Source organism: Trichechus manatus, unplaced genomic scaffold, assembly GCF_000243295.1.
Source record: "Trichechus manatus latirostris isolate Lorelei unplaced genomic scaffold, TriManLat1.0 scaffold00027, whole genome shotgun sequence".
In the NCBI taxonomy this organism is placed as follows: domain Eukaryota; kingdom Metazoa; phylum Chordata; class Mammalia; order Sirenia; family Trichechidae; genus Trichechus; species Trichechus manatus.
Genome location: NW_004443963.1, coordinates 3802995 through 3828084, shown reverse-complemented (window position 1 = coordinate 3828084; position 25090 = coordinate 3802995). Strand labels below are relative to the sequence as shown.

General features: G+C 40.9%; 1 protein-coding gene across 1 annotated transcript in view; it reads left to right on the top strand.

Annotated features, from left to right (window-relative positions):
* Window positions 1–25090, top strand: part of PAH (phenylalanine hydroxylase) — a 108672-nt gene that overhangs the window by 15641 nt on the left and 67941 nt on the right. The window contains exon 3 of the mRNA XM_004373768.1: window positions 18299–18482. Within this exon, the coding sequence (XP_004373825.1) occupies window positions 18299–18482 (184 nt within the window). The remainder of the gene's footprint in view (window positions 1–18298; window positions 18483–25090) is intronic.

The following is a 25090-nucleotide window of genomic DNA, read 5'->3' as shown; positions in this document are numbered from 1 at the left end:
TGGGGAAAAGACATTCTTTTTAGCAAATGGTGCTGGCAAAACTGGATGTCCATCTGCAAAAAAATGAAACAGGACCCATACCTCACACCATATACAAAAGCTAATTCAAAATGGATCAAAGACCTAAATATAAAGCCAAAAACTATAAAGTTCATAGTAGGAAAAACAGGATCAACGCTAGAGGCCATAATCCATGGCATTAACACGATATAAACCATAACCAACAACACACAAACTCTAGAAGATAAGCTAGATAACTGGGCTCTTCTAAAATTAAACGCTTATGCTCATCAAAAGACTTCACCAAAAGAGTAAAAAGAGAACCTACAGTCTGGGAAAAATTTTTTGTATATTACAAATCAGACAAAGTTCTAATCTCTAAAATCTACAAGAAAATCCAATACCACTACAACAAAAAGACAAATAAAGCAATTTAAAAATTGAGCAAAGGAAATGAGCAGACACTTCACCAGAGAAGACATTCAAGTGGCCAACAGACACATGAGGAAATGCTTGCCATCACTAACCATTAGAGAAATGCAACTTAAAACCACAATGAGATACCATCTCACCCCGGCATTACTGGCATGAATCAAGAATACTGGAAATAACATGTGTTGGAGAGGCTGTGAGGAGATGGGAACTCTTATGCACTGCTGGTGGGAATGCAAAATGCTACAACTATTTTGGAAAATGATATGGCGCTTCCTAGAAAGCTAGAAATAGAAATACCATATGATCCAGCAATCCCACTTCTAGGAATATATCCTAGAGAAATAAGAGCCATCACACAAATAGACATATTCACACCCATGTTCTTTGCAGCATTCTTCACAATAGGAAAAAATGGAAACCTAGATACTCATCAACAGATGAATGGATAAACAAACTATGGTACATACACACAATGGAGTATTACACAATGATAAAGAACAACTGTGAAGCATCTCATAGCATGGATGAACCTGGAGAACATTATGCTGAGTGAAATAAGTCAATCACCAAAAGACAAATATCGTATGAGACCACTACTATAAAAATTCACAAAAAGTTTCTACACAAAAAGAAACAATCTTTGTTGGTTATGAGGGATGGGGGGGGGGAATACTAAATAGACAATAGATAAGTGGTGTCATGGATTGAATTGTGTCCCCCAAAAATATCTGCCAACTTGGCTGGGTCATGATTCCTGTATTGTATGATTGTGTAATCTGATGTGATTTACCTATGTGTTGTAAACTCTATCACTATGATGAGGTTATATGTGATCTCCTTACGTGTTATAAATTCTATCACTGTGATGAGGTTGTACTGATGAGGTTTACAAGATTTGATAGTGTCTTGATGCAATCTCTTTTGAGATATAAAAGAGAGAAGTGAGCAGAGACACATGGGAACCTCATACCATGAAGAAAGCAGTAACGGGAGCAAAGCTTTGGACCTGAGGTTTCTATGTAGAGAAGCTCCCAGACCAAAGGAGGACTGATGCATCACCAGGACCTTCCTCCAGAGCTGACAGAGAGAGAAAGCCTTCTCCTGAAGCTGATGCCCTGAATTTGGACTTATAGCCTACTGGACTGTGAGAGATTAAGCTTCTCTTTGTTAAAGCCATCCACTTGTGGTATTCCTGTTAGAGTAGCGCTAGATGACTAAGATAAATGGTAACTTTGGTGAAGGGTAAGACAGTACACAATACTGGGGAAGCCAGCACAACTTGTACAAGGAAAGGTCATGGAAGCTCCATAGACACATCCAAACTTCCTGAGGGACTGAATTGCTGGGCGGAGGGCTGTGTGGACCATGATCTCAGGGAACATCTAGCTTAACTGGCATAATACAGTTTATAAAGAAAATGTTCTACATTCTACCTTGGGGAGTAGCGTCTGTGGTCTTAAAAGCCTGTGAGCAGCCATCTAAGATACTCCACTGGTTTCACCCTTCTGGGAGCAAGGGAGAATGAAGAAAACAAGATAAAAGGGAAAGATTAGTTCAAAGGACTAATGGACCACAACTACCACGGCCTCCACCAGACTGAGTCCAGTACAACTAGATGGTGCCCGGCTACCAGCACTGACTGCTCTGACCCGGATCACAACAGAGGGTCCTGGACAGAGCGGGAGAAAAATGTAGAACAAAATTCTAGCTCACAAAAAAGACCAAATTTACTGGCCCTACAGAGACTGAAGAAGCCCTGAGAGTATGGCCCTGGGACACCCTTTTAGCTCATTAATGAAGTCACTCCCGAGGTTCACCATTCAGCCAAAGATTAGACAGCCGCATAAAACAAAACGAGACTAATGAGGCACAACAGCCCAGGGACAAGGACTAGAAGGCAGGAGAGGACAGGAAAGCTGGTAGTAGGGAACCCAAAGTTGAGAAGGGACACTGTTGACATGGGGTTGTTAACCATTGTCATAAAACAATATGTGTACTAACTGTTTAATGAGAAACTGTTCGTTCTGTAAACCTTCATCTAAAGTACAATTAAAAAAAAACAAAAAGAATTTCAAGATGATGACTGCAATAGCATTAAACTCCAAGCACAGGGCTCTTCTGAGCCCATGAAGCTAGCCCTGGCTTCAGATCTCTTTCATCAATCCTTCCTTGAATTAATTGCTATCTTCTCAGGGATCCCAAAGTACTTTAACTGCAGCACCAATTCACCTTATTAAGTATACATGTTTCCGTCTGTCCCTGAGGATAATATTTCTTAAGGCTGAGGACCTTCTCAGTCATTTTTATATTCTCTACAAACCCAGATTCATATAGATATATACCAAAAAACCAAACCCACTGCCGTCGTGTTGATCCCGACTCATAGTGACTCCATAGGGTTTCCAAGGCTGTAAATCTCTACGGAAGCAGACTGCCACATCTTTCTCCTGTGGAGCGGCTGTTAGTTTCGAACTGCCAAACTTTCGGTTAGCAGTCAATCACTTTTACCACTGTGCCACCAGGGCTTATATACATATATATATATATATATATATATACACACGTGTGTGTGTGTGTGTGTGTGTGTGTATGTAAGGAGTCCTGGTGGTGCAAACAGTTAAGTGCTTGGCTACTAACAGAAATGTTGGCAGTTTGAACATAACCAGCACCTCTGTGGGAGAAAGATCTGGCAATCTGCTCCCATAAAGATTACATTCTAGAAAACCCTGTGGGGCAGCTCTACTCTGTCACACGGTGTTGTTATGAGTTGGAAACTGGCTCGATGACACCTAATTGCAACAACAATGTATGTATGTATATGTATGTATTAAGAATTTCAAGATGATGACTGCTGAGCATTAACATACACACACTACATATTATATATATATAGTGTTCAATTTAGAATGAAATTAAATTTAAATACGAGCCAATGAATTATGAATTTTGGATTGTTTTATTCTCCTTCCCTGGATTTACAAAAAGATTATGTTTGACCCAATGAATTTTACCCTGAGGTTCTTTAATAAAATTAAACCTGATTACCCAGTGGGAAACAAAAAAGTCTGCCTAAGAACAAGCAATTGGTGTGGAGAAGAGAGAGAGAATACTTTCTGAGTGACAAAGTGTTCATGAGAAAGAAGTTATCTGTAAAATTCTCCTGTTAATTATTTAGCCTTTTTATTTGTTCATCAACTTTATTTCCTTGAGAAATTGCCCTTTAGGTGTAAGTCAGAGTTAATAGTAAATGAGCAGGGTGTTTTCAACCTAATAAAGAAACTACGAGTAACTAAATTACCAGGACTAGATGGAATGCATGCAAGAAGTGTGTGTGTGTGTGTGTGTGTGTATACATTTGGCACATAGTAAGAGCTCAATAAATGCTTGCTGTCATTAATTCATTATGCCATATTTGTAGGAGGTCATGGAACATTAGGGACTCTTAAGTTCTTGGCTGTATGAAATATAATTAAAGGACTGGGATTATTTGCCTTGAAGATGGGGAGATGGGGTAAGGAACACAATGTTGTTCTCGTTCTGTGCCATTGAGTTGATTCTGACTCATAGCAATTCTATAGGACAGAGTAGAACTGCCTGGTAGGGTTTCCTACGTTGTAATATTTACAGGAGCAGATCTCCAGGTCTTTTTTCCTGTGGAGTGGCAGGTGGGTTCAAACTGCCAACCTCTAGGTTAGCAGTCTAGCACTTAACGATTGCGCCACCAGGGCTTCTTGGGGAAACACAATAATTTCATTCAAATTTTGAAAGGCCATCATGGAAGAAGAATCCTACTTATTTCCTGTAACTTCAGATGCAAAAGGTTGATGAGTGGAAATAATAGGGAGGCATATTTGAAATCACTTAAAGGCAACATCTGTACTGTAGGAGGGCTGAAAGGCGTTAATTGCAAGTATTGCTCCTGTCAAAACAGCCAGCAAAAGGCAGAGCAAAATCAAAACAAAAATTATAGTATAAATAAACTCTCCTTAATCGAGACCAAAGATAAAAATAAAACTGGCTACTCCATGGTTGGCAGTGGTGGGAGAAACATTCAATATGGGAGAATCACCAGTACCCTGCAAATCCCTGGCTAAGCACTGGCACAGTCACCTCTGTGCTTAATGAGCAGGACCACAGGGACCTTCTATCAGTCCTCCGTAGCACAGCAGAGATGAAATTGGGTCATTTAACCAAACCTTATTAAATGCTTAGAGTAATAAACAGTAATAGCGATTCGAACCTACACCATCTAGCCCTCCTGGCCTGACTCCATATGGTGGAAGCTTTCTTAGCCCCTTGCTGCCAAGAGCACATATCAAGGCATCCCAACTCCTCAAAGAAAAAAAATGGAGTCTGCAGAGTGAAGGGCTCACAACTTGGCCAGGTTTGATTCCCTGCCTGAGAGTCCATCTCTTCCTTGGATGATTGGCATCAAATTCACCATCCCATGAAAGGACAGCATTGCCTGCCAGTGGGATTGTGGCCTTACAGACCTCCGTTGGTAATGACGTCAAATACGACACAATAAATTTGATATTTATAAAAGGGATATAGACGTACCGTGTTGGCGTGTGTTGGGTGGTGAGGGGAATGAAGAAGATGTTCCAGTGAATTGGGGCCAAATGATTAGGAATATACCAAAACTTCTATTGGGTAACCTGCCAACATTCCACTGACCTCAGTGGATTGTTCCGACTCTCAATTCTTTATGCATATTTAAATATCTTGTGTAGCTTTATGTATTTTTGGCTTCTACTAGCTCATGTCTCATACCTTCATAGGAAAAGAGTCTCCTGGGAGATTTTATTGCAAGTGGCTTAGGAACGGGCTGAAAAATTGGAAGGAGGCTCCTTGGAGGAGAGGGAGTAAGTAGCAAAGAAGAGATTTTCCTTTCTCTGCCAACCCTCCACTAATCACTTTATGGTGCCTTCTCTAGGGAAAGGAACAAACACAAGTAGATACACAGAGCTCTGAGCACGCCCTGAGACTGTCTGAGGTACATGGGTATGCTCAATTGTTGTTGTTGTTGTTAGTTGCTGTACCGTTGGCTCTGACTCACGGTGAGTACAACAGAAAGAAACGTTGCCATCTTCATGATCGTTTGTATGTTTCCATTGTCTATTGTGTCAATCCATCTCATTCAGGGTTTCCCTCAATTTCACAGACCCTCTCCTTTACTAAACATGGTGTCCTTTTCTAGTAATTGGTCTTTCCTGATGACGAGTCCAAAATAAATGAGCCGAAGTCTCAGCATCCTCGCTTATGGCTGTACTTCTTCCAAGACTGATTTGTTTGTTTTTCTGGCAGTCCACACTATATTAAATATTCTTCATCAACACCACTGTTTGAGTGCATGGATCCTTCTGTCTTTCTTTTTCACTGTCCAACTTACACATGCATGTGACGTGATTGAAAAGACCATGGCTTGGGTCAGGTGCACGTTAGTCATTGTCTTAGTCATCTAGTGCTGCTCTAACAGAAATACCACAAGTGGATGGCTTTTAACAAAGAGAAGTTTATTCTCTCACAGTCCAGTAGGCTACAAGTCCAAATTCAGGGAATGCTTTCTCCATCAGCTCTGGAGGAAGGTCCATGTCATCAATCTTCCTTTGGTCTGGGAGCTTCTCTGCACAGGAACCTCACGTCCAAAGGACACGCTCTGCTCCTGGTACTGCTTTCTTGGCAGTATGAGGCTCCCATGTGTCTCTGCTCTTTTCTCTCTTTTGTATTTCAAAAGAGATTGGCTTAAGACACTACCCAATCTTATAGACGTCATCGGTATAACCTCATAGTAGTGATAGAGTTTACAACACATAAGGGAATCACATCACATTACACAATCATACAGTACCGGAAATCATGACCTAGCCAAGTTGACAGATATTTTGGGGGGACACAATTCAATCCATGACAGTCATCAAACCAGCATTTTTGCTTTTTAAGACTTTAAAGAGGTCTTTTGTCACAGATTTGCCCAGTGCAATGTGTTCTTTAATTTCTTAACTGCTGCCTCCATTGATAGCAAGCTGCCTAAGGCTAGACACTTTGACTTAAAAATTGCTTCAGAGTTCACGTCCATTTTTACAGTAGACTGGTCCTTTGGAAACAAGTAGAAAAACTAGTATCTACCTTTGTCACATCCCCTTCTCGTGTCCTGTCTGCCTACTCCATCCCCATGTATCCAATGTTCTTGTAATCCCTCAGTTATGCATTCAATTTTTTTTGGAGTATCTCTTATACTAGATGGAGGAGCCCTGGTGGCGCAGTGGTTAAGCACTTGGCTGTTAACCAAAAGGTCAGAGATTCCAACTCACCAGCCGCTCTGTGGGAAAAAGATGTGGCAGTCTGCTTCCGCAAAGATTACAGCCTTGGAAACCCTATGGGACAGTTCTACTCTGTCCTATAGGATTGCTATGAGTTGGAAGTGACTCAACAGCAATGGGTTTTTTATACTAGGTGCTGGGAACACTGAGGTGAGCCAGACAACCAGTCTCTGCCCTAATAGAACATACAGACTCTACTTAAACAGACAATCGCAATAGAGTACACAGTAGAGTATAACAAGTTCTGTGAGGACCACAAGGTTCGGTGAGCTTTCTTAGCCCAGACTTGAGCGAGAAGAGGCCAGGGGAGGTTTCTTAGAGACATAATGTTTAAGCTATACCCTGAAGGGGTTCACCGGAAGGAAGAGGAAGGGGGAAGTGAATTCCAGAATGAAGGAACACAAGAGGTGAGGGTATAAACAGGAGGTCAGGTCATGGAAGCCCATATCCCTTACATCTGCCAAACCCAGCGTTCCTGGGGGCAGGGGCTGGGTTGCAGAGGGGACATCCAGGCAGAAACACGGTGTTTATTCTTCTGAGGTTTGGACTTAGGCCCTACTTGTGACCCTGGGCCTGGTGAGCAGGACTACATCAAGATGCATCACGAGAACTGCTTTAACCCTCTGGCCTTTGCTGCAGAACAACAATGAGCCGTAAACTGTTTACCGGGAACATTTCTTCTTTTTTCAAAGCAAGAAGAGCTTCAAGTTCCACTGGAGAAAAAAAAAACGTTTTTACGATGCAGATGATTAAAAAAAAATTTTTTTTTAAACCAAAAGACATAAATAATGATGCAGAGAACATTCATGTAACTCACTCCCTGCTTAAGAAAGAAAACATTGCAGAGGCAACTAAAGCCCCTGGGGAATTCCTTCCTCCCCCCATGCACCTACCTCTTCAGAGGTAACTTATTAATCTAAGTTGATGTATACTATCCCCATGCATCTTTTTATTCTTTTGCTATGTGTGGATATCCATTAGTTATATGTGGTACAATTTTGAAAGCTCTGAAACTTCATAAAAATGGGAATCATACTGTAGCTATTCTTCTGCGATTTTCTTTTTTCTCAGGGAGGATAGTTAACATTGTTTTTGAGATCTACATATACACGGTTTGTGCATTCATTTTTCCCTCTATGTACTCCATCTTATGAATAGACTATCCTTTATCCATCTTCCTGTTAGTGGACTTTTAGGTTGTTTCCATTTTTTTTTTCCTATACAAACAGTACAACACTAGACATTTTGTATGGGTCGGGTATTATGACATTTATTGAGCAGAAGAATCTTAAATAGAAAATCTCAAATAGTTTTCCGCCACTGAACAGTTTATAGCTGGGAATATTTGAGAAATAGCAACACAGGGTTTACTTTTAAAACTTTCATTATGAACTGAGATCTATTGTGACAGTTGGAACCCCTAGGTGGTGCAAATGGTTAACATACTTGGCTGCTGACCAAAAGCTTGCAGGTGCCTCAGAAGAAAGTCCTGGCAATTTACTTCCCAAAAATCAGTCACTGAAAACCCTACGGAGCAACAGTTCTACTCTGACACACAAGGTATTGCCGTGTTATTGTTGTCAGGTGCCATTGAGTAGGTTCCGGCTCACAGCGACTCTACATACAACAGAGTCAAGAGTCAGAATCAACTCAGCAGCAACTGGTTTCCATGATGGCAGGGATTTTTTTTTCTACTTTGGTTGCTGTTCTGCCTCAGTATTTGGCCATGGATGGTGCTGAGTATAAATCATTGAATGCTCCTGTCTGTTCACTGGAGACCAATGACTTAGAACACTCTTTATGAATGTCTTTGCTGTTGTCCCCAGAAACCTCTGAATAGGCCAGGACATAATTTCATTTGTTTACACCAAGATAACAGCATGCGATGATCCAAGAAGTTCTCTCTTTCCAGTCTAGTCCCATCTCAAAATATGGCCAGCCTTTGCCTCTTATTTTTAAAAACGTGCTCTCAGGAAAAGAGCAGAGAGAAATTTAGGGTAAAATGCACAGTAACAGGCGAAATGGCTCGTAAAGTTTAATGGGATCCACCTCCCAGGGAAACGTGTGTCTATACCAAGTCACGGGACGCAGAGTATGAGTACTTACTGAGTATCTAGTGATAAAGTTGACACTGTGCTAGATACCTTTTCTCTTTTTAACTCTCATTAAGCTGCCACATAATATCATTATCCTTATTTTAAACACGAACAAACTAAAGTTCAGAATGGCCCACTAACATGTCCAAAGATAGTGAGTAACAGACCCAGAATTTGAACTCAAGACGAGTTCCAAAACTCACACTCTTTTCATTATTCCATTCTCCTTTCCTAAAGGAATGAAATGGGGGAAGTGAGGAGAGGGCACTAAGTCTGAGGTCAAGCAGAGATCTGGAAAGACAAACCGATGTTTCTGCCACTGTGAATTCTCTGGATCTATAGTTTCATTGGCTCAGTGGTTAAGCGTTCAGCTGCTAACCAAGAGGTCAGCAGTTCGAATCCATCAGCTGCTCCTTGGAAACCCTGTGGGGCAGTTCTACTCTGTCTTATAGGGTCACTATGAGTTGGAATCAACTCTACGGCAATGGGTTTTAGTTTAGATAGCTTCATTCACTTGTGGCTAATTCTCCTGTAGAGAGATTTTCCTTAAGGATGGGAAGCGAAAGTGGTTTCTGGTAAATTTTTAATTAAATTGCTTATTCATTTTTCTGCTCTTCTCTGAGCCTCACACTCTCTGTTCCAGAGAGCCGATGAATCCAGGTTTTACTCAGCTATCTTTTGTGCACAGATCATGAAACTGTTTTTGAAATGTTTAATTCTAAACATTTCTTGTCTTCTTTCAGATGTCCACTGAAAATAAAAGAAAGAATTCTTTCTTTAACTCTCACCCAGAGATGTGGTGAATGCGTGCGGGGTGTCAATTTTAAATCTGTGTCGAGCCTTTGTTTAAAAATAAATGCTTATTTACCAAAAATTAACTATGATCCTAATCAGAGTTGGAGGTTAATTTTTAAAGCCTCCTTTAACAGTCAAAATTGTTGGTAACTAAAGATTCACACTGACATGCTGGAAAAATCCCAGTAAAGAAATTACACTCTAAACTAAATGGCTAATTAACAAATTGATTCAAATGAGAAAGACATAGTTCAAAGAATTCAGCTGTGTGTTCACTGTATACCAAGCCAGAAATTTCTTTCATATTTAAAACATATATTTTTTATTACATGGGTAACAGAACCATATTAAAGACTTTTGGCAAATAAATAGAAGTTACCCATAATCTTCTCATCATAATTTATTTTGATATTTTACATTCTAGCCTTTTATTTTGATCTGGGCATATTTTTTTAAAGTATGTTTATAATTACTGCATATATATATCCATCTTAAGTATTTTCACAAGTGGTTATCATTATAACCATTTAAGAAATTAAGTTAACTTTTCATTATAAAAGTGATAATTTTTTTTTTTTAAATTGAACAATGCTAACTAAAAAAAAGAAAGGAGGAAAGAAAGTCACCCTTAGGTCCATTGTCTGGAGGCAACCACTGTGTTTATATCTTGGAGTTATCACTGATACTCTTTGTCCTATACATGTTGTCATTGCTTTTTAATGGTTGCATAATCTTTTTCTGGGTGATTACACTACAATCCACCCAATCATTCCCCTCTTGTTAGACATTTAGGTAGTTTGCAAATTTTGATGAAAGGCTTTGTGAATTTTAACCCAGTAACTATTTGCCGTAGAGTCAGTTCTGACTCATGGCAACGCCATGTGTGTCAGAGTAGAACTGTGCTCCTTAGGGTTTTCAATGGCTGATTTTCTTTTTTTTTGGTAGTAGATCACCAGGCCTTTCTTCTGAGGCACCTCTGGGTGAGTGCAAACCTTCAACCTGCCAACCTTTCTGTTAGCAGCTGAGTATGTTAACTGTTTGCACCACCCGGGGACTCCAGTTAGATCTCTAGAATTAGAAAAACTGGATCATGGGTCATTAACTGTTTTGTGTCTATTCCCAAAGTGAGAAGCTTCTCTCTGAAACAGAGTCTGTTTTGAGGGGTGGAGTGTGGGTAGTGAATGCTAACGGCCTATAGTCTGCCTTCCAGCACTTCCTCCACCCTGCCCCCTATCCACTCACCCTGCCTTTCCAAACTCTTCCACAAATCAGCACTGCAGAGGTGTGTTCATTCTCTCTGTTCCCTGCTCTACAAAGGGCAAGAATTGGTTATCTCATCTTTCTAAGTTTCAGTTTAGGTAAATAGCAGGTGATGTCTACCCATTTCTTTTTTTTCTTCCTGAGCCAAGAAGGATGACATTGCTCTTTGCTTTGTTAAGGTGATAACCTCTGTTTGCAAGAGAAAGCTTTAGAGCAACTGCCATCTCTCTGGCCTTCCCTCCGCCACATTCTCTCCAGGCAGGGCCTTCTTGCTGAGTTACCTGACCACAGCTCACAGGGTGTGTCCTCTACAGCTGAGCCCATAAATAATGGTTGCACCATGCACCCTTGGAGATGATGGGAAAGAGCCAGCAGGAAGGGAGCCTGTTTGGGGTTACTTATGATTGCTTTAAGGAGCCCTGGTGGCGAAGTGGTTAAGTGCTTGGCTGCTAACCAAGAGGTTGGCAATTCAAAGCTAAAAGTCACTCCGAGGGAGAAAGATGTGGCAATCTGCTTCCATAAATATCACAGCCTCAGAAATCCTGTGGGGCAATTCTAGTCTGTCCTATAGGGTGACTGTAAGTCAGAAGTTACTGAACAGCAATGGGATTATTGCTTTTATCATACCCAGGGATTTTAATTTTGGGGGCTTGGCATAATAGTAATAATAATGATTTTTTTGTTTTTGTTAGTTGCCATTGAGTTGATTCTGACTCATGGCGACCCTGTCTGTGCAGAGTAGAACTACTCCATAAGGTTTTCAAAGCTGGGATCTTCAAAAGCAGATTGTCAGGCCTGTCTTCCAAGGTGCCTCTGGGTGGGTTCGAACTGCCAATCTTTTGGCTAGTAGTGGGGCTCTTAATCATTTGTGCTACCCAGGGACCACATAATAATAACGATAACAGCTGACATTTGTGGAGAGCTCACTGTATTACTGGCATGAAAGGCAGTGTGGTTGGCAGACCGATGACTCCGAGGTTAGAAAAAATGGGTCTTTCTCTCCCACACATATAGCAAAGCACCTTCAACCTCTGGTTTCATTTTTAACATCTTGCTTAACTTCCCCCAAAGGATAGTTGTGAAGGTCACAGAAAATAATTCTAAACTGTGGAGTGACATTCAAATGTTAAAAAAAAAAAAAAAAAAAATCACTGTTTTAATGATCCAAGTGCTCTTCAGCCATCAGAATCATTAGCAATCAAGAAAAAGATAGACGTCTTCAACTACAAGGTTGGAGAAATTAGTTTTTTGAAATTTTAGACTTATTCAAGTTAAATATTATTTTCTCAGGGGACTTTTTGTCTATTTAAATGTTTGGGGTAACACTTATTTATTCATTTGTAATAAAGTGAAGAGAATACTCCTTGGGTTTCTCTTAATGAACAGTCCTACCAATGAAATAATAGTAGATGAGTTGCCAGGCATTTAAATCTGGGAACTAATTTAAGTAAATGGCTTTTTTTGGTAAAAGCTATAGGAGCCCTGGCAGCACAATAGTTAAGCACTCAACTGCTAACTGAAAGCTTGGCGGTTCAAACCCACCGTTGGCTCTGTGGGAAAGAAGACCTGGCAATCTTCTCCCGTAAAGACTGCTGCCTAGGTAACCCCATGAGGTGATTCTAACTCTGTCACACAGGGTCTTTATGAGTCAGAATCAACTCAACGGCACCCAACAACAACAATAAAAACTTTAACTAAAATATTACCAACCAAAGACATTTAAGTTCAGTAGCTATAGTAAATAATTGTTAATTTTGCATTTTTGCTGCTTTTAATAAAAGCAGCTTCCCAGCATGTGGGAATAGGGCGCTGGAAATGTAGTTTGAAATTCCTGTGGAGAAACCTGACTGATGACTGCAAGTTGACTTCTTTGTTTTGGGGATTCTGTAAACTTTACTAAACTCTCCCAAGTTCTCTGAAGGACATTCATTTTTTTAAGCTCATTTCTGCTTCTGAGCCAGTTTATAGAGTCCAGGTTCTGGAAGATGAATGTGACATTTCATTATTAGAGATAAGCCTTAGTTCCTCACTCCCCTCTTCCCTGTCTCCCTGCTCAGAAAGAGACAATCCCGAGATGACCTGGCTTGAGTCAGAGGCTCTTGAGTCAGCCAGCCTTATATATGTATATGTATCTTTCTTGGCGGGGGAGGTGTGATGAATTTGGGCAGATTATACAACTAGCCCTGTGCCTCTTATTTATGTTCTGGTGATTCCTTGCCTAGCAGTCAGCAGATTGAATTATCAGTCAACCTTTGAATTATGGTGTTGACAAGAGTATTGAATATGCCATGGACTGCCAGAAGAACAAACAAATCTATCTTGAAAAAAGTACAGCCAGAATGCTCCTTAGAAGCAAGGATGGCGAGACTTCGTCTCACATACTTTGGACATGTTATCAGGAGGGACCAGACCCTGGAGAAGGACATCATGCTTGGTAAAGCATAGGGTCAGCGAAAAAGATGGAGATCCTCAATGAGATGGATTGACACAGTGGCCCTAACAATGGGCTCAGACATAACAATGATCGTGAGGATGGCGCAGGCCCTGGCAGTGTTTCGTTCTGTCGTGCATAGGGCCGCTGTGAGTTAGAACCGACTCGAAGGCACCTAACAACATAACAACAACAGTCAGCAGATGCCATAACAAACCAGTGAAGTCCACTGAGCTGGGTTCTAAGGGTATCAGGAAACCCTAATACAGAAGCAGTGGTGGGGAAGAGTTGCTGCCTCACCCTGCAGCTACATTCCTTACAAACTCTAAGACTATTCACACTTGTTATTTTCATACAATTTTTGAGGGCATTTAAAAATTTTGTTCTTTCATAGAAGTGTCAAGGATAATTGTTAATTTGGAAAAAATTAAATACTGTATCACAGAGAGTTAACATCAGATATAAATCATTATTACTAATCAGTAATAAAATAACTCTATAATAAGAAAATGACGTGAACTGATAATTCACAGAAGAAAAAATACAATTGGCTATTAAATCTAGGAAAAATGTTTAGCCTCATCAGCAATTTAATAAAAATTAAGCAGGAAGATGTAAGTTACCTTTGCCTATCAAAAAAACCCAAACCCATTGCTGTTGAGTCGATTCTGACTCACAGCGACCCTACAGGACAGAGTAGAACTGCCCCATAGTTTCCAAGGAATGCCCGGTGGATTCGAACTGCCAACCTTTTGGTTAGCAGCAGTAGCGCTTAACCACTATACCACCAGGGTTTCCTTTTGCCTATCTGGCCAAGAATACTGAAAATTCTCAAGATCGGTGCAGGTGAGAGAGAAGTATGAGTCCTGTTATGGAATGGTAGATGGATATAACATTTCTGGAGGGCAATGGAGCAACATATACAATGAACCTTTAAAGGATAAATACTTTTTGATTCAGCAATTTGGCTGCTAGGCATTTATCCTAAGAAATCAATTAGGCAAACAGACAAAAGTGTATGTATAATGATGTTCATTGTTTATAGTCGCAAGAAATAAGAAACAAACCACAAGCCCGTTACTAGAGTATTGGTTAAATACATTATAACACCTCCATACAATGAGCAACAAGCAACATCATGATAAACAGAGAAAATATTGCAGTTGTGAAGGATTTCATTTTACTTGGATCCATAATCAACACCCTTGGAAGCAGCAGTCAAGAAATTAAATGATGCCAAAATAAAGAAATCAAGACACATTGTATTGGTCAAATCTGCTGCAAAGATCTCTTTAGAGTGTTAAAAAGCGAAGATGTCACTTTAAGGACTAAGGTGCACCTGACCCAAGCCATGGTGTTTTCAATTGCCTCATATGCATGCAAAAGCTGAACAATGAATAGGGGAGACCGAAGAAGAATTGATGCCTTTAAATTGTGATGTTGTTAAAGAATATGGAATATACCATGCAGTGCCAGAAGAATGAACAAATCTGTCTTGGAAGAAGTACAGCCAGAATGCTCATTAGAAGCAAGGATGGCAAGGCTTTGTCTCATATACCTTGGACATGTTATCAGGAGGGACCAATTCCTGGAGAAGGACATCATGCTTGGTAAAGTAGAGGATCATCGAAAAAGAGGAAGACCATCCACAAGATGGATTGACACAGTGGCTGCAACAGTGGGCTCAAGCATAACAATGATTGTGAGGATGGCGCAGGACCAGGCAGTATTTCGTTCTGTTGTACATAAGGTTACTATAAGTTGAAACCAACTTGATAGCACCTTACAAAAATAACAACATAGAATGAACCAGCAGGAGACCAACGAAAATGATCTGGTAGTGGGGGATGGCTAACTCCAAAGGAGGAATATCTTATTCATCTTTGCTTTGTTGTACAACTATTATCAGTTGCCATAAAGTTGGCTCTAACTCAGAAACCCTACGCGTGTCTGAGTAGAACTGTGATCCATAGGGTTTTCATTGGCTGAGTTTTTGCAAGTAGATCACCAGGCCTTTCTTCCTAGGCACCTCTGGGTGGACTCAAATGTTAACTGTTTGCACTACCCCTTGTTGTTGTTAGGTGTTGTCGAATTGGTCCTGTTAGTGCCTTGTTATAGTGCAAGATGTTTGATTTAAAGAAGAGACACTCTAGGGAGAGGGAAGGGTTTTATTGGTGCCCTGTTCTTTCCCTTAGATTTCCGAGATCTTCCTCACCCAGTCACATAGTGAATCAAAGTCATAGTCACATTTGAGAATGGTTTGAATATGATGGACATATTTCCATTTTCTTAACCACAGACTCTTCTCATGTCCCTTCGTAACAGCAATCATAATAATTGTAATCCTTTCTTATATAAGGTCTCCAGAATAGAGCCACTTCTCACCGCCTCCACCATCACCACCTGGTCTGAGCTACCATCACATCTTGCCTGACCTCCTCACAGAACTTGATGGATCTCTCTTATCCCCCAAAGTTTATTCTCAACATAAAATCCAGATTGATCTTTTTAAAAACCTAAGTGAGATTGTATTTCTCTGCTCAAAACCTTGCAATGACCCCCATTTTCCTCAGAATAAAAATCACAGTCCTTAATTGGGCTGTGTCAGAGTAAATACAAATGAAAAAGAAAAATACATGTATGTATCATTTTCTCTAATGCAAAAGGGAGACTCCCCACCCCCATCCCTTTTTCTTAAAGCATTTACTTCAGAAACCTCGTCATTGTAATTTTTTTTTTTTTCTTTGCCTCTTTTAAGAAATGTCTTGAAAGGCTAAATAGCTTCTTGCCAGTTTTCCAACCCAGGAATGTTTCCTAAAGAACTTGGGAGCCATCTCTTTAAAACGTGAAGAAGGAATGGTAAGATGCTAACTCCGGCAGGCTCCGAGCTGTAAAACTACCTCTTGTCATAAAGGTTTGACAAGTTTACTTTTCCTTTGGATAAAGGTAATTGACAAACCTGTGGTGGCTACTCCCAATACCCAGGTGAATTTAGGATAAGCAATGTGTGACAAATGGTGCTGTCAAGTTCTCTTATTTGCAGACTGTTGTTGTTCTTATTATTTGCCATCAAGTCGATTCTGACTCATGGCGACCCCATGTGTGCAGAGTAGAACTGCTCCATAGGGTTTTCAAGACTGACCTTTCTGAAGCGGGTTGCCAGGCCTTTCTTCTGAGATACCTTTGGGTAGGTTTGAACCAACAACCTTTTGTCTAGTAGTTGAACACTTAACCATCTGTATCACCCCAGGACTATTTAAGGACCAGTTATCATTTATCTGAAGGAGCCCTGGTAGAGCAGTGGTTAAGTGCTCAGCTGCTAACAAAAAGTTCTGCAGTTCAAACCCATCAGCTGCTCCGCAGGAGAAAGATGGGACAGTCGTTTCCGTAAAGATTACAGCCTTGGAAACCCTACGGGGCAGTTCTACTCTGTTCTACATGAACGCTATAAGTTGAAATCGACTCCACAGCAATGAGTTAGTTTGTTTGTTTATTTTTAAATCATTTACCTTGAGAACGTTTATGAGTTGCATCTGCTTGGCTATATAAAGGGTGTGATTTCTTTCTGTCTGAAATCTCTTTAGCGGTTTGCCTGTGATGCATCTCATTCTGGTGTAATTCTTATTCAATAATAAGACTTTTCTTTCTCTTCTACTTTTGTGGAGAGGTTTTCTGGGTTGGGAGTAGATTTTGATTTTAATTATACTTTCTTAACACCTGCAATCATCTACGTGACTTGCCTCCACCCCGGGACACCTGACCTTTTCTCCTACCAGTCCTGCCCTCACTTACTCTGCTCTGGCCATCCTGGCCTCATTCCTGTCCCTTCAACGGGCCAGGCACACTGCCACCTTCAACTCCCTCAACTCCTTTGACCTCACCTTCTCAGTGAGGCCTCATGTGACCACCCTATCTCTGTGACCTGCCCCCACCCCACCTCAGGAGTATCCACCCCCTTCATTCAGCTCTGCCTTGTATTTTTTTCTTAGCACTTATCATTACAAAATAATATATGTTGTGAATCACTGTTGAGTCGATTCCAACTCATGGCATCCCTACGTGTACAGAGTAGAATTGCTCCATAGGGTTTTCAAGGTTGGGATCTTTCAGAAGCAGATTGCCAAGCCTGTCTTCTGAGGTGACTCTGGGTGGGTTTGAACCGCCAGCCTTTTGTCTAGTAGTCGAGCACTTAACCATCTCCGTCTCCTGGGGACTCCTTAAAATAACGTATACATTTGTTGTTTATTGTATTTGTTGCTCGTACCTTCACACTTGCGTGTCAACTTTATAAAGGAAAGAGCCTTTGTCTGTTTTGTTCACCGATGTATCCCAAGCACCTGGAAGGGTGACTGGCACATGGTAGGTGTTGCAAGTATATTTGTTGAATAAGTTAATGAAAAGTAATTATATAAAAATATTAATCGTAATTATACTAGATAATTTTTACTGAGCATTTACTGTGTTCCTGGCAGTGTGTCTGTATCATCCTTTCCAATGCACCCACCAAACTCATGATGTAGGTATCATTAAGACCACCAAACTATAGAGAGGAAAACTATATAGAAATATTAAATTGTTTAAGGTCTCATAGCCGGTATAGTTTAGAACTTAGATTTAAATCCAAGAAGCCTGACTTTTGTGGACCCTATTCAAGTATTCCAATGTCACTCCTATATAATTTATCGATTGATTCTATGGGATTTCATTTGGAAAAATGATATTTGAACTACTTACCTTGCTTCTTGCCATTTATCTCTTGGTTTTGCAGAAGAAAAAATAGACAACCTTTGCCACATTAAGGATGTGCTTCTACTCATAAAAATACCCTGTTCCTCAACTCTCTACGTTTCATTTTGACGCTTGTTTTTTTCTGGTTTTGTTCCGTGTCTTTGCCCTGAATTACTCCTTATGATCATCTCAATGACTGTCCCATTTACACTCCCAATTTTTTCTCCTAGGAGAATGATATAAATCTGACCCACATTGAATCCAGACCTTCACGTTTAAAGAGAGATGAGTACGAATTTTTCATTCATCTGGATAAACGTAGCGTGCCTGCCCTGGCAAACATCATCAAGATCTTGAGGCATGACATTGGAGCCACTGTTCATGAGCTTTCCAGAGAAAAGAAGAAAGACACAGGTAAGAACTAAAGGAGTTTAGTGGCACAAATGACCCCATATTCTTTTCATAAAATAATGGCAAAAATAATACCTACCCTGGAAGACCGTTGGAAGGTTAAGCAAGAAGATGTAGGTAAGGCGCCTAAACCAGTGCCTAACATATTGTAGGCACTTTAATAAAACAAACCAAAACAATTGCCACTGAGTTGATTTCAACTCATGATGACCCCATATGTGTGGAGTAGAACTGTTCCATAGGGTTTTTGTGGTTGTGACCTTTCTTCCAAGGTGCCTCTGGGTAGGTTCAAACTGCCAACCATTCAGTTAGCAGCCAAGTGCTTAACTACGTGCATTACCTGGGGACTCCCAGGCACTAACTAAACCTGTTGCTGTCAAGTTGATTCCAACTCATAGCGACCTTATAGGACAGAGTAGATCTGCCCCATAGGGTTTCCAAGGAGCAGCTGGTGGATTTGAACTGCTGACCTTTTGGTTAGCAGCCAAGCTCTTAACCACTGTGCCACGAGGGCTCCAGGCACTAAATAGATGTTAGTTATTTCCTCTCTTCTTCCAGATAAACTATTTCTCATGTTAGTAGTAGCAGTTTTCTTTCTGTTGCTAAAATTTTAATATACTTTCCGTCCCTGGATTATCATGCCGTCTATAGCCTATCTTCAGAGGTGGGATGATTAGGATTCCAGGGTACTTCCTATATAAATACAACATCAAGACACATTCTCTAGTTATCTTCATTCCAACCAATTGGCTCTGCCTAAGTCCTTCTCATAATATGGCAATTCTGAAGCTGGGGATTCCTGTCCTGTTGTTTTGGGAACTTTCATTATAATTGTCTATCTCTTTTGTCTTTCTCTTCCACTAGATTGTGAGTTCCTTGGCAGCAGGGAGAGTCTATTATCTATATTGATACTCTCAGCACTTAACACAGTTCTTGGTACAAAGGTGCTCAGCAAATATTTGTGAGTGAAAGAGTAAATACATGCATTGTCAAGACTAGACTTGCCCCCTTATCTACTTACTGATATGTTGTCAATTGCTGTTCCCTGGAACAAACATCACAGGGCAATAGACTATAGAGATGACACATATTAACTTGGGGCTGGACAGTTCAAGTCCTACCTCTGCTATTTATTAGCTTTGAGGCCCCTGACCAATTTTACCACCCTGACCTCAAATTTTCATAGCATTTTGTGAAGTTTAAAAGAGATCATGCATAGTAAACAATGCTTAGAACAGTGCCTGGCACATTGTAGGGCTGAATAAGTGATAGCATGCAGTTGTTGTCATGGTTATGATTACCCTGAAGTGAATACAGAGGAAGAAGTTGGTTGCTTTTTAGGGTCCAAAGCATATTCACATACATTATTTTGTTCCCTAAAGAAGCAAATATTTTTTTTCCCCATTGTAAAGTCAAAGGTTTCTTGCCAAAACTTTTAAGACCTTAGGTCAAGAGACTATCAGGCTCTGCAGCCGAATATAGCATTTTAATAGGCAGAGATACTTTAAAATCAGACAAGACCCACCTCCTAACACAAGCCACTCAATCATTGTCTGAAAGGTAGCTTCCAGGCCTTCCTAGGAGGTCCCTCATTTCCTGCCCTCATCCTCCTGTGGCTGTACCCCAGGCAAGGAAGCTTACCCCAGGGTTCTGTCCTTGCTGAGGATGGACCGCTGTGCAGATGGGCTCAGGTCACTGGGGGTGGGAACTTGGAATTCCTCCTCAGATCAGTCCTATTTGCCTTTTCCCCTTGAACCTCCCGAGCTGCTTCCCTAAGAGCTGCTTCCCTGATGACGGCCCTCTCCTGCTTTTCCGGCCACCTGCTCCCAACAGGAGCTGCAGGCCCCCAGGACAAAGGGCCTGCCAGATCCTGGGGCCAGCTCTGCCTCTGGTTGCAGCAGGTGGAGCCCCACCAGCTGGAGCCGCGTGGGTAGGAAATCAAAGCAATTGACAGGCAGGCAGGCAGGCAGGCCGCCTCTTGGGGAGCAAGGGAAGGTATATGTAGATCAGTTGAAGGGCTGGAAGTCCAAACTGGAGGCTCAGGAAGGAGGTTCTTAGTGGGGATGTGGCAGAATAAATAGGAGCCCAGGCTCCAGAACCAGAGCACTCCACACTCGGTGTGACTTTAGGCAAATTTCTGACTCTCTCAGTATCCCACTGTATAAAATGGGAGTAACAAGAGTCCCTGCCTTATAGAATTAATGAAATAATGCAAGTAAAACACTGAGAACAGTGCAGAGCATGTTTTAAGGGCTTAAAAAATATTCTCTATTTTACCATTATGGCAATCATTGTAATTATAAATAATGGTATGAGCACTGTTAAAAAACAAAAAAATAAAAACCATTGCTGTGAAGTCAGTTCCAACTCATAACGACCCCAAGTACTACAGAGTAACAGTGCTCCATAGGGTTTCCTTGACTGTAATCGTTACAGAAGCAGATTGCCAGGCCTTTCTTCTTATAGCTCTGCTGGATGGACTTCAACTGTCAACCTTTAGGGTAGAAGTTGGAAGCAAAATGTTTGTACCACCCCAGGGCTTTGATAAAAGCACAGGGACCTCAAAAAGCCACACAACTACTTTTTCATTGATTCTGAGATTTGGAAAATGGCCTCAGAGGTCATGTAGTCCAACAGACTCCTTAAGTTTTCATTGTATGAACTGAGACCATGACTTGCCTTAAGGAGCAGAGCGGATTCTGTGCAGTTGTGAGCCAGTGTGTGTTGAGCGCTACTGTGTGTCAAGCTCTGCGCTAGGAGCTAGAGAGAGAGGGTGAAAACTGCCTGTGTTTAAGGAGCTCGAGATGCGGCAAGGGAGATGTGACACTCAGAGGGCTAGAGTCAAGTGCCAGGTGCTGTAATGGAGACAGGACAGATGGAATTTTGTCTTAGTTCCACTGTTAAACTGTAGAGATTCAGCGAATGTGAAAGTAAAAAGCCATGTTTTCACCCATAAGTTGGGTAAGCGTTACTGGGATCATTAAATATCATTAGCACCAGGCTTGATTACCTGGCAGTCCTCCTCATATCATTGCTCAAAATTGCAGGGCTTTTATATTTAAACTCAAGTTGACATTTTAACTAGTGGGGAAAAACTGCTAAGACTGCTCCTTTAAAACAGCACGTGTTTCATGACCCTTGTTTCTTTGGGTGGTTAGTCACCCCATCACCCCATCCCATAATGGCCGCCTCCACCTGACACCTTTTCCTGACCTTAATTTACCAGTTGCCCTAGAGAGACCACTCTGTATTGTGACAACCCCACGTGTGTCAGAGTAGAGCTCTTTTTTCATGGTGACGAATCTTTATATGTAACGAATCATTTGCCTTTTCAACATTCTTCACATTTACAATTCAGTGACATTAGTTATGTTTATCATGTGGTTTTCAATGGCTGATTTTTCAGACGTTGTCCACCAGGTCTTTCTTCCAAGGCACTGCTGGGTGGACTTGAACCGCCAACCTTTGGTTAGCAGCCAAGTGTGTTAACCATTTGCACCACCCAGGGACTTGGACCTTAAGTTACATGTAACCAAACAGCTGCTAAGGATGCAACTGATGATGAAATGAGTGACTTTCCGCCCGTGGGAGGAGACATGGGCCCTTTGGGTTTCTGGGGTAGTTTTTGTGAAGAGGAGTCTGGGCCCAGACACACGTCTTTTTAGAGGAAACAGCCATCCCTTTGCACAGTTGCTCTTTCCGTAGAACTCAGTGGGAGAACGATTAGAGGAAGAAAAGCATCGTGGTAGATCTGAACCTTTGATTCTTTCTCTGGACAAAATGCCCTTTATATTGAGGTGCTCAGATCTCCGGGGCAAGTCTGACAGTAGGTTGAAGTGGGAGAGCTGAACCCCTCAAATCAATTAGGCTAAACCACTTTCCATTCTAGTCTTTAAACCGCTCAAAAGGCCATGTGGGTGACAGAAAATTAAAGTTTTCAGTTTCTTAATTCCTACAGTTCCCCACCCAAAACAGCTTAAGGGAAGGTTAATTACGGTGACATGTTAAAGAAACCCCAACCTTCTAAAATGCCTCCCAGAGAAGCCGATGTGGGTTTAATAGGATTTTAATTCAGAGAGTCTTTTGAATACTTGAGGTCTATTCTCCTGCTACCCTCTCTCCTGAAGACATCAAATCCTTCCTCAACCCAACATGAAAGAGCATTAATATCTTCCATCGATCAATCTACTAATCCTTTTACCTTTCCCTTTGAGTCTTCTGCATGACATTACATTTAGTGGGGGATGGAAAATTCCTACATGGAGACAGATTGCAGCCAGGAGAAGCAGACGGACAAAATGTCCTGGGTAGACAGGATCACCATGTTTTTAGTGATTTATCTGGTTGGATTTATTTTCCAGGAGTAAATGGACACTTACTGGATGTTGCTCAAGTTGTGGTGATTATAAGAGAACGCTGGTGTAGAATCAAAGTGAGTCCAGACTGCCAGTCTACTGTATGTTCTGTGGGGAACAGAACATAAGAAAGGAAGAGAGAAAGGAAGGAGGGAAGGAAGGAAGGAGAGAAAAGAAAGGAAGGAAGGAAGGAAGAAGAGAAAAGAAAGAAAGGAAGAAAGAATTGAAATACCCCGTGGAACGCAGTTCTACTCTGAAACACAGGGGATCACCAGGAGTCAGAATCCACTCAACAGAAACTGGTTTGGTTTTTAGATTGGGAGCACTTATGGCTTTATTTGCCTATTTTATTTGAATCAATTCCTGAAGCAATGAGTTAAGGGAAAAATTATTGTGAGAAGATAAAAGCAACATCATATATTTATTCCTCCCTTCTTATATGCCCCCTCTCCCCTTTCAGATCTTGTCTTAGTCGTCTAGTGCTGCTATAACAGAAATATCACAGGTGGATGGCTTTAACACAGAGAAATTTATTTTCTCACAGACTAGTAGGCTACAAGTCCAAATTCACGGTGTCTGCTCCAGGGGAAGACTTTCTCTCTCTGTCGGTTCTGGAGGAACATCTTTGTCATCAATCTTCCCCTGGTCGAAGAGCTTCTCAGCACAGGGACCCCGGGTCCAGAGGACACACTATTCTCCTGGCTCTTGTTTCTTGGTTGTATGAGGTCCCCATGTCTCTCTGCTGGCTTCTCTCTTTTATATCTCAAAAGAGATTGACTTAAAACACACTCTAATCTTGTAGACTGAGTCCTGCCTCATTAACATAACTGATGCTAATCCCACCTCATTAACATCATAGAGGTAGAGTTTACAACACATTGGGAAACCACATCTGATGACAAAATGGTGGACAAGCACACAATCCTGGAAATCATGGACTAGACAAGTGAAATCACAGTGTCTAAGTGTTCCAGTCTCTCCACAACCTCTCCAGCATTTATTATTTTGTGTTTTTTGGATTAATGCTAGCCTTACTGGGGTGAGATGATATCTCATTGTAGTTTTGATCTGCATTTCTCTAATGGCTAATGATCGTGAGCATTTCTTCATGTGTCTGTTAGCCGCCTGAATATCTTCTTTTGTGAAGTGCCTGTTCATATCCTTTGTCCATTTTTTAACTGGGTTATTTCTCTTTTAGTTGTTGAGGTTTCGCAGTATCTTGTAGATTTTAGAGATTAGACACTGATCGGATTTGTCGTAGCCAAAAATTTTTTCCCAGTCTGTGGGTTGTCTTTTTACTCTTTTGGTGAAGTCTTTTGATGAGGATAAGTGTTTGATTTTTAGGAGCTCTCATTTATCTAGTCTTTCTTCTGGTGCTTGTGCACTGTTACTTATAGTTTCTATTGTGTTTATGCCATGTATTAGGGCTCCTAGCATTGTCCCTATTTTTTCTTCCATGATCTTTATCATTTTTGATTTTATATTTAAGTCTTTGATCCATTTTGAGTTATTTTTTGTGCATGGTGTGAGATATGGGTCTTGTTTCAGTTTTTTGCAGATGAGTATCCAGTTATGCCAGCAACATTTGTTAAAGAGACTGTCTTTTCCGCATTTAACTGACTTTGGGCCTTTGTCAAATATCACCTGCTCATAGGTGGATGAATTTATGTCTGGATTCTCAATTCTGTTCCATTGGTCTATGTATCTGTTGTTGTACCAGTACCAGGCTGTTTTGACTAGTGTGGAGGTATAATAGGTTCTGAACTTAGGTAGTGTGAGGCCTCCCACTTTGTTCTTTTTCTTCAGTGATGCTTTACTTATTCGGGGCCTCTTCCCTTTCCATATGAAGTTGGTGATTTGTTTCTCCATCTCATTAAAAAACGCTGGTGGAATTTGAATAGGGGTTGCATTGTATCTGCGGATCGCTTCAGGTAGAATTTACATTTTCACAATGTTGAGTCTACCTATCCATGAGCAAGGTATGTTTTTCCACTGATGCAGGTCTCTTTTGGTTTCTTGCAGTAGTGTCTTGTAGTTTTCACTGTATAGATCTTTTATGTCACTGGTTAGATTTATTCCTGAGTATTTTATCCTCTTGGGGGCTATTGTAAATGGCGTTGATTTGGTGATTTTCTCTTCTAAGTTCTCTTTGTTTGTATAGAGGAATCCAACTGGCTTTTGTATGTTTATCTTGTATCCTGAAACTTTGATGAAATCTTCTATTAGTTCCAGTAGTTTTCTTGTGGATTCTTTGGG